Source organism: Petromyzon marinus, chromosome 26 (assembly GCF_048934315.1).
Source record: "Petromyzon marinus isolate PM22_M1 ecotype Great Lakes invasive population chromosome 26, UKy_Petmar_22M1.pri1.0, whole genome shotgun sequence".
Taxonomy (NCBI): domain Eukaryota; kingdom Metazoa; phylum Chordata; class Hyperoartia; order Petromyzontiformes; family Petromyzontidae; genus Petromyzon; species Petromyzon marinus.
The window spans coordinates 13,044,521-13,058,787 of NC_133692.1; the positions used below are offsets into that span (position 1 = coordinate 13,044,521).

A 14,267-nucleotide genomic window follows, 5' to 3' on the forward strand; every position below is an offset into this window, starting at 1 on the left:
TACTACTTCAGGTAGACACGGCTGTGTTGGGGTCTGTGTCGCCTGTACTACCTCAGGTAGACACCGCTGTGATGGGGTCTGTGTCCGACTGTACTACTTTAGGTAGACACCACTGTGCTGGGGTCTGTGTCCGCCTGTACTACCTCAGGTATACACCGCTGTGATCGGGTCTGTGTCCGCCTGTACTACTTCAGGTAGACACTGATATGCTGGGGTCTCTGTCCGCCTGTACTACCTCACGTAGAAACCGCTGTGCTGGGGTCTGTGTCCGCCTGTACTACTTCAGCTAGACACCGCTGTGATGGGGCCTGTGTCCGCCTGTACTACTTCAGGTAGACACCGGTGTGATGGGGTCTGTGTCCGCCTGTACTACTTCAGGTAGACACCGCTGTGCTGGGGTCTGTGTCCGCCTGTACTACCTCAGGTAGACACCGCTGTGCTGGGGTCTCTGTCCGCCTGTACTACTTCAGGTAGACACCGCTGTGATGGGGTCTGTGTCCGCCTGTACTACCTCAGGTAGACACTGCTATGATGGGGGCCTGTGTCCGCCTGTACTACTTCAGGTAGACACCGCTGTGCTGAGGTCTGTGTCCGCCTGTACTACCTCAGGTAGACACCGCTGTGATGGGGCCTGTGTCCGCCTGTACTACTTCAGGTATACACCGCTTTGCTGGGGTCTCTGTCCGCCTGTACTACCTCAGGTAGACACCGCTGTGATGGGGTCGTGTTTGCCTGTACTACTTCAGGTAGACACCGCTGTACTGGGGTCTGTGTCCGCCTGTACTACCTCAGGTAGACACCGCTGTGATGGGGTCTGTGTCCGCCTGTACTTCCTCAGGTAGACACCGCTGTGATGGGGTCTTTGTCCGCCTGTACTACTTCAGGTAGACACCGCTGTGCTGGGGTCTCTGTCCGCCTGTACTACCTCAGGTAGACACCGCTGTGATGGGATCTGTGTCCGCCTGTACTACTTCAGGCAGACACCGCTGTGATGGGGTCTGTGTCCGCCTGTACTACTTTGGGTAGACACCGCTGTGATGGGGTCTGTGTCCGCCTGTACTACTTTGGGTAGACACCGCTGTGTTGGGGTCTGTGTCCGCCTGTACTACCTCAGGTAGACACCGCTGTGATGGGGTCTGTGTCCGCCTGTACTACCTCAGGTAGACACCGCTGTGCTGGGGTCTGTGTCCGCCTGTACTACCTCAGGTAGACACCGCTGTGATGGGGTCTCTGTCCGCCTGTACTATTTCAGGTAGACACCGCTGTGATCGGGTCTGTGTCCGCCTGTACTACTTCAGGTAGACACCGCTGTGATCGGGTCTGTGTCCGCCTGTACTACTTCAGGTAGACACCGATATGCTGGGGTCTCTGTCCGCCTGTACTACCTCACGTAGAAACCGCTGTGCTGGGGTCTGTGTCCGCCTGTACTTCCTCAGGTAGACACCGCTGTGATGGGGTCTGTGTCCGCCTGTACTACCTCAGGTATACACCGCTGTGATGGGGTCTGTGTCTGCCTGTACTACCTCAGGTAGACACCGCTGTGATGGGGTCTGTGTCCGCCTGTACTACCTCAGGTAGACACCGCTGTGATGGGGTCTGTGTCCGCCTGTACTACCTCAGGTAGACACCGCTGTGATGGGGTCTGTGTCCGCCTGTACTACTTCAGGTAGACACGGCTGTGTTGGGGTCTGTGTCGCCTGTACTACCTCAGGTAGACACCGCTGTGATGGGGTCTGTGTCCGACTGTACTACTTTAGGTAGACACCACTGTGCTGGGGTCTGTGTCCGCCTGTACTACCTCAGGTATACACCGCTGTGATCGGGTCTGTGTCCGCCTGTACTACTTCAGGTAGACACCGATATGCTGGGGTCTCTGTCCGCCTGTACTACCTCACGTAGAAACCGCTGTGCTGGGGTCTGTGTCCGCCTGTACTACTTCAGCTAGACACCGCTGTGATGGGGCCTGTGTCCGCCTGTACTACTTCAGGTAGACACCGGTGTGATGGGGTCTGTGTCCGCCTGTACTACTTCAGGTAGACACCGCTGTGCTGGGGTCTGTGTCCGCCTGTACTACCTCAGGTAGACACCGCTGTGCTGGGGTCTCTGTCCGCCTGTACTACTTCAGGTAGACACCGCTGTGATGGGGTCTGTGTCCGCCTGTACTACCTCAGGTAGACACTGCTATGATGGGGGCCTGTGTCCGCCTGTACTACTTCAGGTAGACACCGCTGTGCTGAGGTCTGTGTCCGCCTGTACTACCTCAGGTAGACACCGCTGTGATGGGGCCTGTGTCCGCCTGTACTACTTCAGGTATACACCGCTTTGCTGGGGTCTCTGTCCGCCTGTACTACCTCGGGTAGACACCGCTGTGATGGGGTCGTGTCTGCCTGTACTACTTCAGGTAGACACCGCTGTACTGGGGTCTGTGTCCGCCTGTACTACCTCAGGTAGACACCGCTGTGATGGGGTCTGTGTCCGCCTGTACTTCCTCAGGTAGACACCGCTGTGATGGGGTCTTTGTCCGCCTGTACTACTTCAGGTAGCCACCGCTGTGCTGGGGTCTCTGTCCGCCTGTACTACCTCAGGTAGACACCGCTGTGATGGGGTCTGTGTCCGCCTGTACTACTTCAGGCAGACACCGCTGTGATGGGGTCTGTGTCCGCCTGTACTACTTTGGGTAGACACCGCTGTGATGGGGTCTGTGTCCGCCTGTACTACTTTGGGTAGACACCGCTGTGTTGGGGTCTGTGTCCGCCTGTACTACCTCAGGTAGACACCGCTGTGATGGGGTCTGTGTCCGCCTGTACTACTTCAGGTATACACCGCTTTGCTGGGGTCTCTGTCCGCCTGTACTACCTCAGGTAGACACCGCTGTGATGGGGTCGTGTCTGCCTGTACTACTTCAGGTAGACACCGCTGTACTGGGGTCTGTGTCCGCCTGTACTACCTCAGGTAGACACCGCTGTGACGGGGTCTGTGTCCGCCTGTACTTCCTCAGGTAGACACCGCTGTGATGGGGTCTGTGTCCGCCTGTACTACTTCAGGTAGACACCGCTGTACTGGGGTCTGTGTCCACCTGTACTACCTCAGGTAGACACCGCTGTGATGGGGTCTCTGTCCGCCTGTACTACCTCAGGTAGACACCGCTGTGCTGGGGTCTGCTTCCGCCACACGCACGCACTCGCGTGCATGTGTGATGAAGTGCTGCATAATTTATGTTAATGCATTACCGTGCATGTGGAAATATACAACGGTTCTTGGGGTTCTTGGGTTCAATTTAAGTATTTTCAATGCTAATTAGTTGTCTTGAACGTATGAATGGAAGGAAATGAAAGTAATTTGTATCTAAAATGAAGTGGGCACGCTATTTGTTCTATCAATAATAATAAGTTTTGCCTTAGGAGTAATGAAATAAACAAAGAACATAACATTTTCAGTCTTTGTATTGAATGTATTTTGGCCCTTCCGCACTGCCAGGCACTGCACTCTCTCCACTCGTAGTTAATATTGACGAGAGCGTCACCACCCATTCATCGCACGCCTAAGGAGTGGGCGGAAAATTGCCGCCCGCACGCTCATTCGTATCAATGTGCGCGTGATGACACGCTCCTTAATTGACGTTAATGTGCTAATTTATAAAGATGCTTGGGATTGTAAAAATAATAATAAGACTGATAATAACGTACGCTTATAAAGCGCCTTTCACCCGGAGATCACAAGGCACTGTACAAAACACACGCGCATGTGCTCAGGGCTCGCGCCGATTAAATCCTACCTCAATTAAAAGGGTTTAAGAAAGAGGAAAAGCCCTTCAAATGAAGTCGCGTCTCAAGGCGCTATTTGAATAAAGGGATGGGGGGGGGTGATAAAGGGATGGGGGGGTGAGGGGTTTGGAAGTCAGCGGAGTGGAAGTGAATTCCACAGCGGTGGCACCCCCCCCCCTTAGCGTCTCGACCGTTTGCGATTGACCGCGAGATTCCTGCGCGCGCTGTACAGTGAGAGAAAAAGTATTTAATCCCCTGCTGATTTTGTACGTTTGCCCACTGACAAAGAAATTATCAGTCTATAATTTTAATGGTAGGTTTATTTGAACAGTGAGAGACAGAATAACAAAAAAAATCCAGAAAAACGCATGTCAAAAATGTTATTAATTAATTTGCATTTTAATGAGGGAAATAAGTATTTGACCCCTCTGCAAAACATGACTTAGTACTTGGTGGCAAACCCCTTGTTGGCAATCACAGAGGTCAGACGTTTCTTGTGGTTGGCAACCAGGTTTGCACACATCTCAGGAGGGATTTTGTCCCACTCCTCTTTGCAGATCTTCTCCAAGTCATTAAGGTTTCGAGGCTGACGTTTGGCAACTCGAACCTTCAGCTCCCTCCACAGATTTTCTATGGGATTAAGGTCTGGAGACTGGCTAGGCCACTCCAGCTAAAAGGGTAAAAACCTATTACTATATCTTGTTACTGGCAAAGGAGGTCTCATAATGTAAAGGCTTACCCCGAGCTCTCAATACTTTGATAATGCGCTGTTTTTGAGTTGTACGCCTTATGGTGTCATCTGGTCCAACACCAGTGGAGACTAGGCTCTAAGAAAAGTCGTCTCCTGTGTGGACCAATCAAATTCAAGGACAGTGCCAATATTATTATCAGAGTTGTTTCTTTTTGTTAGCATTTTTGACTGCTTGTGTTGTGGTTATTGCAAACATGATCCCTTGTATAAAGGTGTCAGTTTTTGTGCCAGCTAAAAGGGTAAAAACCTATTACTATATCTTGTTACTGGCAAAGGAGGTCTCATAATGTAATTGGTAACACACTACGCCATGAAGGACTGAAATCCTGCAGCGCCCGCAAGGTCTCCCTGCTCAAGAAAGCACATATACATGCCCGTCTGAAGTTTGCCAATGAACATCTTAACGATTCAGAGGACAACTGGGTGAAAGTGTTGTGGTCAGGTGAGACCAAAATGGAGCTCTTTGGTATCAACTCAACTCGCCGTGTTTGGAGGAGGAGGAATGCTGCCTATGACCCCAAGAACACCATCCCCACCGTCAAACATGGAGGTGGAAACATTATGCTTTGGGGGTGCTTTTCTGCTAAGGGGACAGGACAACTTCACCGCATCAAAGGGACGATGGACGGGGCCATGTACCGTCAAATCTTGGGTGAGAACCTCCTTCCCTCAGCCAGGGCATTGAAAATGGGTCGTGGATGGGTATTCCAGCATAATGACCCAAAACACACGGCCACGGCAACAAAGGAGTGGCTCAAGAAGAAGCACATTAAGGTCCTGGAGTGGACTACCCGGTCTCCAGACCTTAATCCCATAGAAAATCTGTGGAGGGAGCTGAAGGTTCGAGTTGCCAAACGTCAGCCTCGAAACCTTCATGACTTGGAGAACGCCTGCAAAGAGAAGTGGGACAAAATCCCTCCTGAGATGTGTGCAAACCTGGTGGCCAACTACAAGAAACGTCTGACCTCTGTGATTGCCAACAAGGGGTTTGCCACCAAGTACTAAGTCATGTTTTGCAGAGGGGTCAAATGCTTATTTCCCTCGTTAAAATGCAAATTAATTTATAACATTTTTGATATGCGTTTTTCTGGATTTTTTTGTTGTTATTCTGTCTCTCACTGTTCAAATAAACCTACCATTAAAAATATAGACTGATCATTTCTTTGTCAGTGGGCAAACGTACAAAATCAGCAGGGGATCAAATACTTAATAAAGTATTAAAGCTTTCGTGACTGCATAAAATTACTCACTGGATTTTCGGTAAAGTCACGTATGTAGAAATACAATAAAATTGTTTTTGACACATGATGAAAATCGCTTGCGTTGTGATCGAAACGTCGTGATTGTTTTTTGTTTTAATATAATTTAACTGTATTTCTACATACGTGACTCTACTGAAAAAAACAGAGTAATTTTATGCAGTCACGAAAGCTTTAATACTTTATTATCACACTTCTACGGGGAAGTTACCGTTGTAATTATGTGTAAGATGTGCCCTTTTTTGAGCTGCCGTTTTGTATTTACAAGAGGTGGTCATTTTTTTGAGCTGCCGTTTTGTATTTAAAAGAGGTGGCCTTTTTTGAGCTGCCGTTTTGTATATGTAAGATGTGCGTGTTTGAGCTGCCGCTCTCGCTCTGGCCCCTCCCCCCCTCCAACCGTATTTCCTATTTAAGCTTCTGTTCATCCCTCTGCCCCCCCCCCTCTCTCTCTATCTGCCTCCCTGTCCGTCTTTCCTCCCTCCTTACCTCTTGGTGGACTTGTTTATGTATTTCTACTGACCGTGTACCTCGTATTTTTCATTCTATATATGCTGGTATGTGCAATCTGAAATTCGTGGTCCGCCAGGAAGTGTCTGTGTTGTTTGCCTAACTGGATGTGCTTCACATAATGTTTTTTCAGGTTTGTTGAATTCTCGTCTCTCATCTTTTTGTTGTATTTACCTCCGTGATTTGTTCTTGACACCTGATGAAGATCGCTTGCATTGTGATCGAAACGTCGTGATTGTTTTTTTTTAAATATAATTTTATTGTATTTCTACATACGTGACTTTACTGAAAAAAACAATGAGTGATCAAATACTTTTTTCCCTCTCTGCATAGGAGCGTAGTGTATTGTAGTGTACAGTAGTAGCGTAGTTTGTTGTAGCGTCGTGTGTAGTCGAGTAGCATAGTGTGTAGTAGAATAGTGTGTAGTAGTGTAGTGTATAGTAGTGTGTAGTGTAGAATAGAATAGAACCCCTCTTAACGACCACCCCTGTTAACGACTAATCGCTTAACGACAGGCCTCCATAGAGCCCTATGTGTTCACTTATCGACCATTCCCCTGCTAACAACGGGCTTAGGATGAGCACGCGACCGCCAATTTCAGCCAATCGGCAAGCTCTAAAGTGGTCTGACCAGGCCTCGGCCAATCGGCGACGTTCATTTCATTTGTGAGCATTCGGGCATTGTTTACATTCACGTCTGCTGCGCTTGAACTACAAACCGCTTGATGACGAAATCACTTAAGGACCAGTTTTGTTGAACCAATTACCATCATTAAGAGGGGATCTACTCCATTTTATTCTCCTAAAAAACTTTCTTGACTGCAGGAATTAAACACGAGGGATTATTTGGACTTCTAAAACGAAAAATAAAATCGTTTAGTTTTTTTATAGTTTCCTGAAAACAATGGAATTGTTCCCCTTTTTGTGATGTATACATTTTTCTTAGACATATTTATTTTTGCAGCCATGAAGACCATGAAGCTGGTGCCGGTGCCGGCGAAGCCTAATAGCGTGTTCTACAAGGCATGCGTCAGCAAGGAGGGCCGCAAGAGGCTCCACTCGGTCGGAGAGAACGCATCCGCAGGCAACGCGCCGGCCTCCACGGGGGCCACGGCGGAGGCCAGCGCCACCCCTGTGGAAGTCCTCTCCGACGCTTGGCCCGCGAGCTTCGGGGCGCCGTCCGCCAGCACCGCCGCTGCCATAGCTGCGACCACACGCACAAACGGTTTCCGTTGTGCCGCACGAGAGTTTAAATTCAACTTTTTTGATGCGTCGGAGAGCTGATCTTCGGCGGTGAGTGTCAAGGAGGGTCGAGATAGGTCACCTCTTCATTACGCTCTCCCCATCTCTTTCGTCTGCCAGATCCCGCAATTGGGCACAACAGGCACATCCGCTCTCCAAATGGTTTTACAGGCTTCCCCCCTGGCAGGCTGTGGCTTCTTTGCCTTCATTGCTGGCCTCTTGGTGTGAGACTGCAAATTGTCTGTTTCCATAACAACCTGCCCTTCCTATAATTTGAACTGAATTACGCTCACAGCGAGCTCTGCTGACACATTCTCTCCTGAACTTTCAACTCCCTCACTCTGCCGCGAACCTCTTAGAATCCCTGGCACGCTCAAAGGGGCCACATTATTTTTTCCAGTTGCTTTTATCTCATCCATTATTCTCGCTTGTATTGTAACAAAGCCATCACTTTAGGCTGTACTCATACCGGAATATCTCTCGTCAATTAAATCGGAATACTTTGTAAAACGACTGCAGTGGTGTGGATACATGCATGTATGTTGGACTTCCTTTTTCACCGTACGTCGCCAACCGTAATAATCGGAGGTGCGAGGGAAGAACAACAAACTTTGGGTCGCTGTGTGAGTCTATAAATAAATAAATAAACCGTGCCCTATTTTCAAGCGAGATAAGCTACCTCGCCGCTTGTGTACATTTATTCAAATGTCCGTGGACAAACAAGGGGGGTGCAAAGTAATTGGGTGAATTTTGCATATTTCAAACCCCGAGAGACTCGGAGATGTTTTCTTTTGCCAACGATGCAGTTTGCGAGCTGGGGCCTTGGCTGGGTCGTCGTTGTTGTTGTGGTTGGTGGTGGGGATTACCGAAAACAAGGTGTGTGACATTTGCAAGGACACTGGCTCCTCTTGTAAGCGTTAGCGTGAAAGGTGCCACGGGTAGGGTGTATTTAGTTAGTCACGTGCATAATGCGGTGGATAGATGTGGGGTGCAGGAATTCTCTGCTATAACTACGAAGGGCTCAGAGCTGAGGGTTACACTCCGTGCAGGGTGCCACGGTGGCTAGGAGATGTTAACTACCTCGCGCAGTATGCAGGAGGTCGTGGGTGTGATCCCAACCCCCTGACGACGCCTGCTGTACATTTGGAGTTCACGTGTCTCTCCCCGTGGTGGCGTGGATTTTCTCTGGGTCCTCCGGTTTTTCTCTCCGCAATTAAAATCAACATCACGCGTTTAGAATATTTGGCTTTTTTTATCAGAAGCGACTGGGCCACTAATGATAGCTCGATGAAGTGGCTTATGTGTAAATTTATAGCAGCCAAATACTTTTAACGTATGTTTCTCAATGTGGAGGAACATCCCGGATCACCCGGAGAAAAATCAACGCGGCCACGGGGAGAAAGAGACACGCAAACTCCAACTATACAGCAGGCATCAGTGTCAGGATCGAACCCATGACCTGTATATCAGGCGAGGTAGTTAACATCTCCTAGCCCACCATGGCATCCAGCTCAGTGGGCCTTACCTGGTATAAAAAAAGTAACACAGTCGTGAAAAGATGGGTAAGAGGCACTATTGCTTGAGCAGGAACAGTTTGTGATTGAGTCATGCGTTGCTGCGTCAGCAATGAATACAACGTTCTGGCAAATTACCTTCGGACGTTTGAGTATAGGGTGTACGCGGAAGGATTTTTGGAATTGTATTTTCACGATGGTGCAAGTGAGCAACTTGAGTAGTTTGAAATGGAACGTGGCGATGTGGCATTGTAGACGAGCTCTACTCGTGCAGGAAGAGGTTTGTAGCGCAGCGTTCTTCATTGCAAGGCCACCGTGGGCCACTGGCTGCCCCCCACTGGTGGCTTTTACTGCCCCACCCCCGATAATACCAGAAGAGTGAACACACCACACCCCACCCCATCATCGTCAATCGTCGTCGTGCTGCTGTCAAACCCCCAATCAAATGGGCGGCGGTCCTCTGATGATGTCTTCTTATCGGCGAAAGTGCCTCCCCCCCCACCCACCTTTGCAGGCATTATCGTGAAAGGTGCCACGGATAGGGTGTATTTAGTGAGTCGCGTGCATAACACGGTGGCTAGGAGATGTTAATACCCTCGCCTGGTATGCAGGAGGTCGTGGGTTCGATCCCAACCCTGACGATGCCTGCTGTATATTTTGAGTTTGCATGTCTCTCTGACCGTTGGTCGCGTGTAAATCTTTTTCTCGCGGATCCTCCGCTTTTTTGCCCCCTCCACATTTAGAATCAATATCACGCATTTGGAGTACTAGCAAGCATTAGTGAAGAGCCGCTAGTGTGATGAGGGATGGAGCGTGCGTGCAGGACGGATGTGAGGACACCGCAACGACCGCCCACCCGAGTGAGATCATTGGGCAAGCACCCAGAGCTCACCTCAGGAGGATCCTCATCAAAACTTTGCACGCAGGGCCGTAATGTTCAATAGGCCACAGTAGGCACTGTGCCTAGGGGCCTATGAAAACTAAAAGGGCCGACAAAATAAAAGGTTGACCATGTTTTTTGATGGTATATGATATAACATTTTTTTACCAAGATGTCTTCTTGAATACTGATCTTTATATAGCAACAATATCCAGAGTCATGTCTATAGTTTTTTTTTTCTCATAAGGTGAGTGAGAAATTAAGACCGGAGATGAACTTTTGGAGATTTTTTTCATTGCAAAATTATAAATAACATCTTCAAATGGTGTTTTACCTTCAATCTCATTCTCAATAGAGAGCAGTGCAAGGGAAGACAAAGGCGGCGGTGTCCTATGGATGAAGTTACGACGTAAAACAAGCGGAGCGACAGCGGCGGTAGTAGTGACATGGGGCAGCAGCAGTACCAGCTGTAGAGAGTTAGCACTGAAGGCCGACGAAACAGAAGTGCCTAGGGCCTACAAGAACCTACATCCGGGCCCTGGTTTGCAAGTGATGGGAGACGAGTTGGTGATGTCGTCATTGGCCTTCACGCGATTGCCGCTCGGTCTCACTTGACGGACGCGCAGAACTCTCAAGCCCACTGGGCTGCAGGATGGCCAGTACAGCAAGTGGGATGGCGAGCCCATTTGAAGACCATCGAGAGTGTGTGTGTTTTGTAGGGAGTGGTGGTGTAACGGTTCGCGCTATGCTGCGCTACGAACGTGGCGTGCTGAGTTCGATTTCCGCTCACGGCCAACACCGGTGACCATTATCCTGAATCGGCCCTGGGCCTCCGCTAGATTGACTCAGCCTCAATTGAGTACCTGGTGCGGTGTGTAAACATTGCCACGAGGGAGACAAAGGCGGCCGGGCGTGGTGTTGGCCAACCAGCCCCTCGTGTGTCGTGCTGGTCTTCATCGGTGCTGCTCGCTTACATCACTTGCCCCAACAGTCTATTGATGCTATACGGGGATTTTTTTGTCTTTGTAATCCAGGTAAACTCTGGTTTCCTTAAAAACCACATTAAGGCTACGTGAAATGGATTTGTACAAACGTGCGAATGCAGAAGGCCACCCATATAAAAAAAAGTCCTGAAACTCAACGAAGCTTCTTCTTCAGATTAATGTATGATACGTACATTCCTTCAATGGGAATTGATTGGCGAAGCAAATACAACACTTCAATTAAACCAATCCAGCAATGCGACGGTGAGGCAATCGTCAAGGAGCGTAAAACATCACCACGCGAACTCCGCTCATCCTCGCAGGAGCTTTTGGCTAGCCATGGAACACCGCATCCACGCGCTTTCAGATGCGCTTTTGCGGCCGTCTGGAATGCTCTTCTTTCTAATATGAGTAACCACTGAAGCTATGTACTTTTAAATCATCATCTAGATTGGAAACTAATTTCTTTAGAACTGCTTTTTGTGTTTAGTTTATTGTCCTTCCCCCGCTCCTTCGATTAACACGGTTGGATACATACGGTGAGAAAAAACTTCAAAACACATACATAATCCGCCTCACATCTGTCCCTCCACGTATTACAGAACCTATCAATCGGACGAGCTTCTGGGAGTGCATAATCGCGCGCTTTCAGATGCGCTTCTGCGGCCGTCTGGAATGCTCTTCCCTCCGATATTCGGAAGCCATTGGAGCTATGCACTTTTAAATAATGTAGATTGATAAGTAATTTCTTTAGAACTGCTTTTTGTCTTTAGTTTGTTCTCCTTGTATGTATGTTGAACTTCTTTCGCACCATACGTAGCCAACCGTGCTCATCGATTCTTCACCCGCACCTCCGATTGGCACGGTTGGTTACGTACGGTGTGACAGAAGCTCAACGTACGTACACGCTGACACAATTTGGTGAGATGGATCAGAAGAGATGACAAAAAATGTGTCCCCTTCAGCATGAACCCTAAACTTTTCCGTGTGAGCTCCCAACATGCCTCTGTTTTCACAACAGTGATTAAAACCGCTGCCTCGAGGTCTTTTGCTGCGGTTTCCGTCTCGAGCGCGCGGGGGGGGAGTTTGTGCGTGCCTAGCACAACCGGAATTGCTCCGAGACCGATGTCTGATTTGTTGTCACGCTGACCGTGAATCACCCTCGCCTGCGCGTCTCGATCTGCGTGTTTGTCCCCCGTCTGTTCACTTGTCACGTGTCTGTTCATTTGTCACGTCGTCGATTCCAGCCGTCGGCCCCTGCATCTCTCAGTCTGCTCTCTGTCCCTCCTATTCATCGCAACTCCGCGTTATTCGTGGCCACGTGTGCGCGCGTGTATGTACACGGCATTTGCATCTCTCCGTGTCCCTGCCTATCACCAAATCCCTAGGGCTGTGCAGCATGGAAGACTGCACCGCGAATGGCGACCGCCAATGCATTAACCTCGGGTGTTGTAGGCGGCTGCTTCTGCGTGGCTACTCTCGTGTCTATCAGCAGTGCAGCGAACACGCTTTGTCGCTCCAACATTCATTCCCCAACTTCACGCGCCTGCACCGAGCAGTGTGGTGAAGTGCGGTCAATTGCTAACCCGCACGCTGAGGGGAGGCGCCCATCCAGCAGTAGGCGACGCAAGTCTGTGCATGTTCATGCTTATTGTATGTTGAACTTCTTTCGCACCGTACGTAACCAAGCATACTAATCGGAGGCGTGCGGGGCAGGATAACAAAATAAAAGCAAAAAAATATATTCTAAAGTAATGAGTTTGTCAATCTAGATGATGAATTAAAAGTGCATAGCTCCCAATGGCTTCCTAATATCGGACGGCAGCAGAAGCGCATCTGAAAGTGCGCGATGCAGTGACCACCGGATTTGTTCGATGACGAACCAAAAGCCGCTGCTACGAGGATGACAGGAGTTTGCGTGATGGTTTATGATCCTTGACGAGATCAGCGAGTTATTGTGGTCCATTTGTGGCGAGCACTCTGCGTACCTTTTCCATCTCTGTCATTGCATCTCTCTGACCAACTCTCGATGTTTCTGCGTTGCCTTCTGTCTATTTGTCCTTCACGTGATCTGCCTGCGTATGCGTGTACGCCGCTGCAGACTCTGTCCCCCGTGTCTCAATCCGTCGCTCTATGCGCCTCTTCACGTCCGTCTTCGTGTCATTATGCGGCACCCTGCCTGCCCGTCGGCCCTCCCTCCTCCAGTCGTCCAACTTCTTTTCGATTGCCACTTGGGAGGTCGTCGGGGTGAATGGACTTGAGGAAGTTTTTGCTGGCTGCCCGGGGTGCAGGAATTCTCTGCTACAACTACGAAGGGCTCAGAGCCGAGGGTTACACTCCGTGCAGGGTGCCACGGTGGCTAGGAGATGTTAACTACCTCGCCTGGTATGCAGGAGGTGCGGGGGTTCCATCCCGACCCTGATGCCTGCTGTATATTTGGAGTTTGCATGCCTCTCTCTCTCATAATCATCACGGTGGCTAGGATATGTTAACTACCTCGCCTGGTACACAGGAGGTCGTGGTGGTTTCGATCCCGACCCTGACGCCTGCTGCTGTATATTTGGAGTTCGTGTGTCTTTCTCTCTGTGGTCGGGTGGATTTTTTTCCTCCGGGTCCTCCAGTTTTTCTCTCCACATTCAGAAACAGGCATTTATAATATTTGGCTGCTCTAAAATTTCCACAAGATAAGCCACTTTGTTGAGCTATCATTTGTGGCCAGGTCGCTTCTGAAAAATAAGTGAATACCTCAGTGGGCTTTGCCTGGTAGGATGGGGATGGTTTAGTGTTGTATTTGTTTGGGTGATATGTTTACCTTGCTTGTACTTTCCACGACTATCGTGTTCTTGTATTATTTGTTGTTGTAACGTTCTTACCCTGTGCCCCTACTGGACATCTGTGAAAAAGAGCTTTATACTTTAGCTCATCAGTATAAACAAGTGCAGTTTGTTCTCCTATACGCGTTCTTTCATAATTACTGCGTTTTTTATATAATGTAATTCACTAACGAAATAAAAACATGAAAATTAGTGAAAAATGCACGTTTAAATTTGAGTCGCTCAGCGACGGAAAACGTAGCCGAAAGTGTGTTAAGTGACTCGATTAGCAGCTATTAATGATACAATATTTTTCGTTGAATAAATGTTTGACCATGTTTATGAAATGTAAACAAACGTATAAAATATTTAACACTGAGCGCAACAAGATACGGTGGCAGCTTTGAAACGAGTAGGGTAAAGCACAGCCCACGACAACACCTGAGATGCGTGCGCAGGCCGAACAAAGACCGAGGCGCGTGGGTAGCATCTCGAAGCATCCAGCAGCATCCCGGTGCCTTGTGTGGTGATGATGCTACACCGAGGCAGCCGTAC

The 14,267-nt window shown here is 49.1% G+C and overlaps 1 protein-coding gene across 4 annotated transcripts in view; it reads left to right on the forward strand.

Moving 5' to 3' along the window:
* Positions 1-8,200, forward strand: part of C26H8orf33 (chromosome 26 C8orf33 homolog) — a 39,507-nt gene extending 31,307 nt beyond the window's left edge. For all 4 annotated transcript variants that reach the window (XM_076069950.1, XM_032961336.2, XM_032961341.2 and 1 more), the window contains one exon: positions 7,245-8,200. In XM_076069950.1, the coding sequence (XP_075926065.1) occupies positions 7,245-7,564 (320 nt within the window). In that variant the 3' untranslated portion in view covers positions 7,565-8,200. The remainder of the gene's footprint in view (positions 1-7,244) is intronic.
* The last annotated feature ends 6,067 nt before the right edge of the window (positions 8,201-14,267 follow it).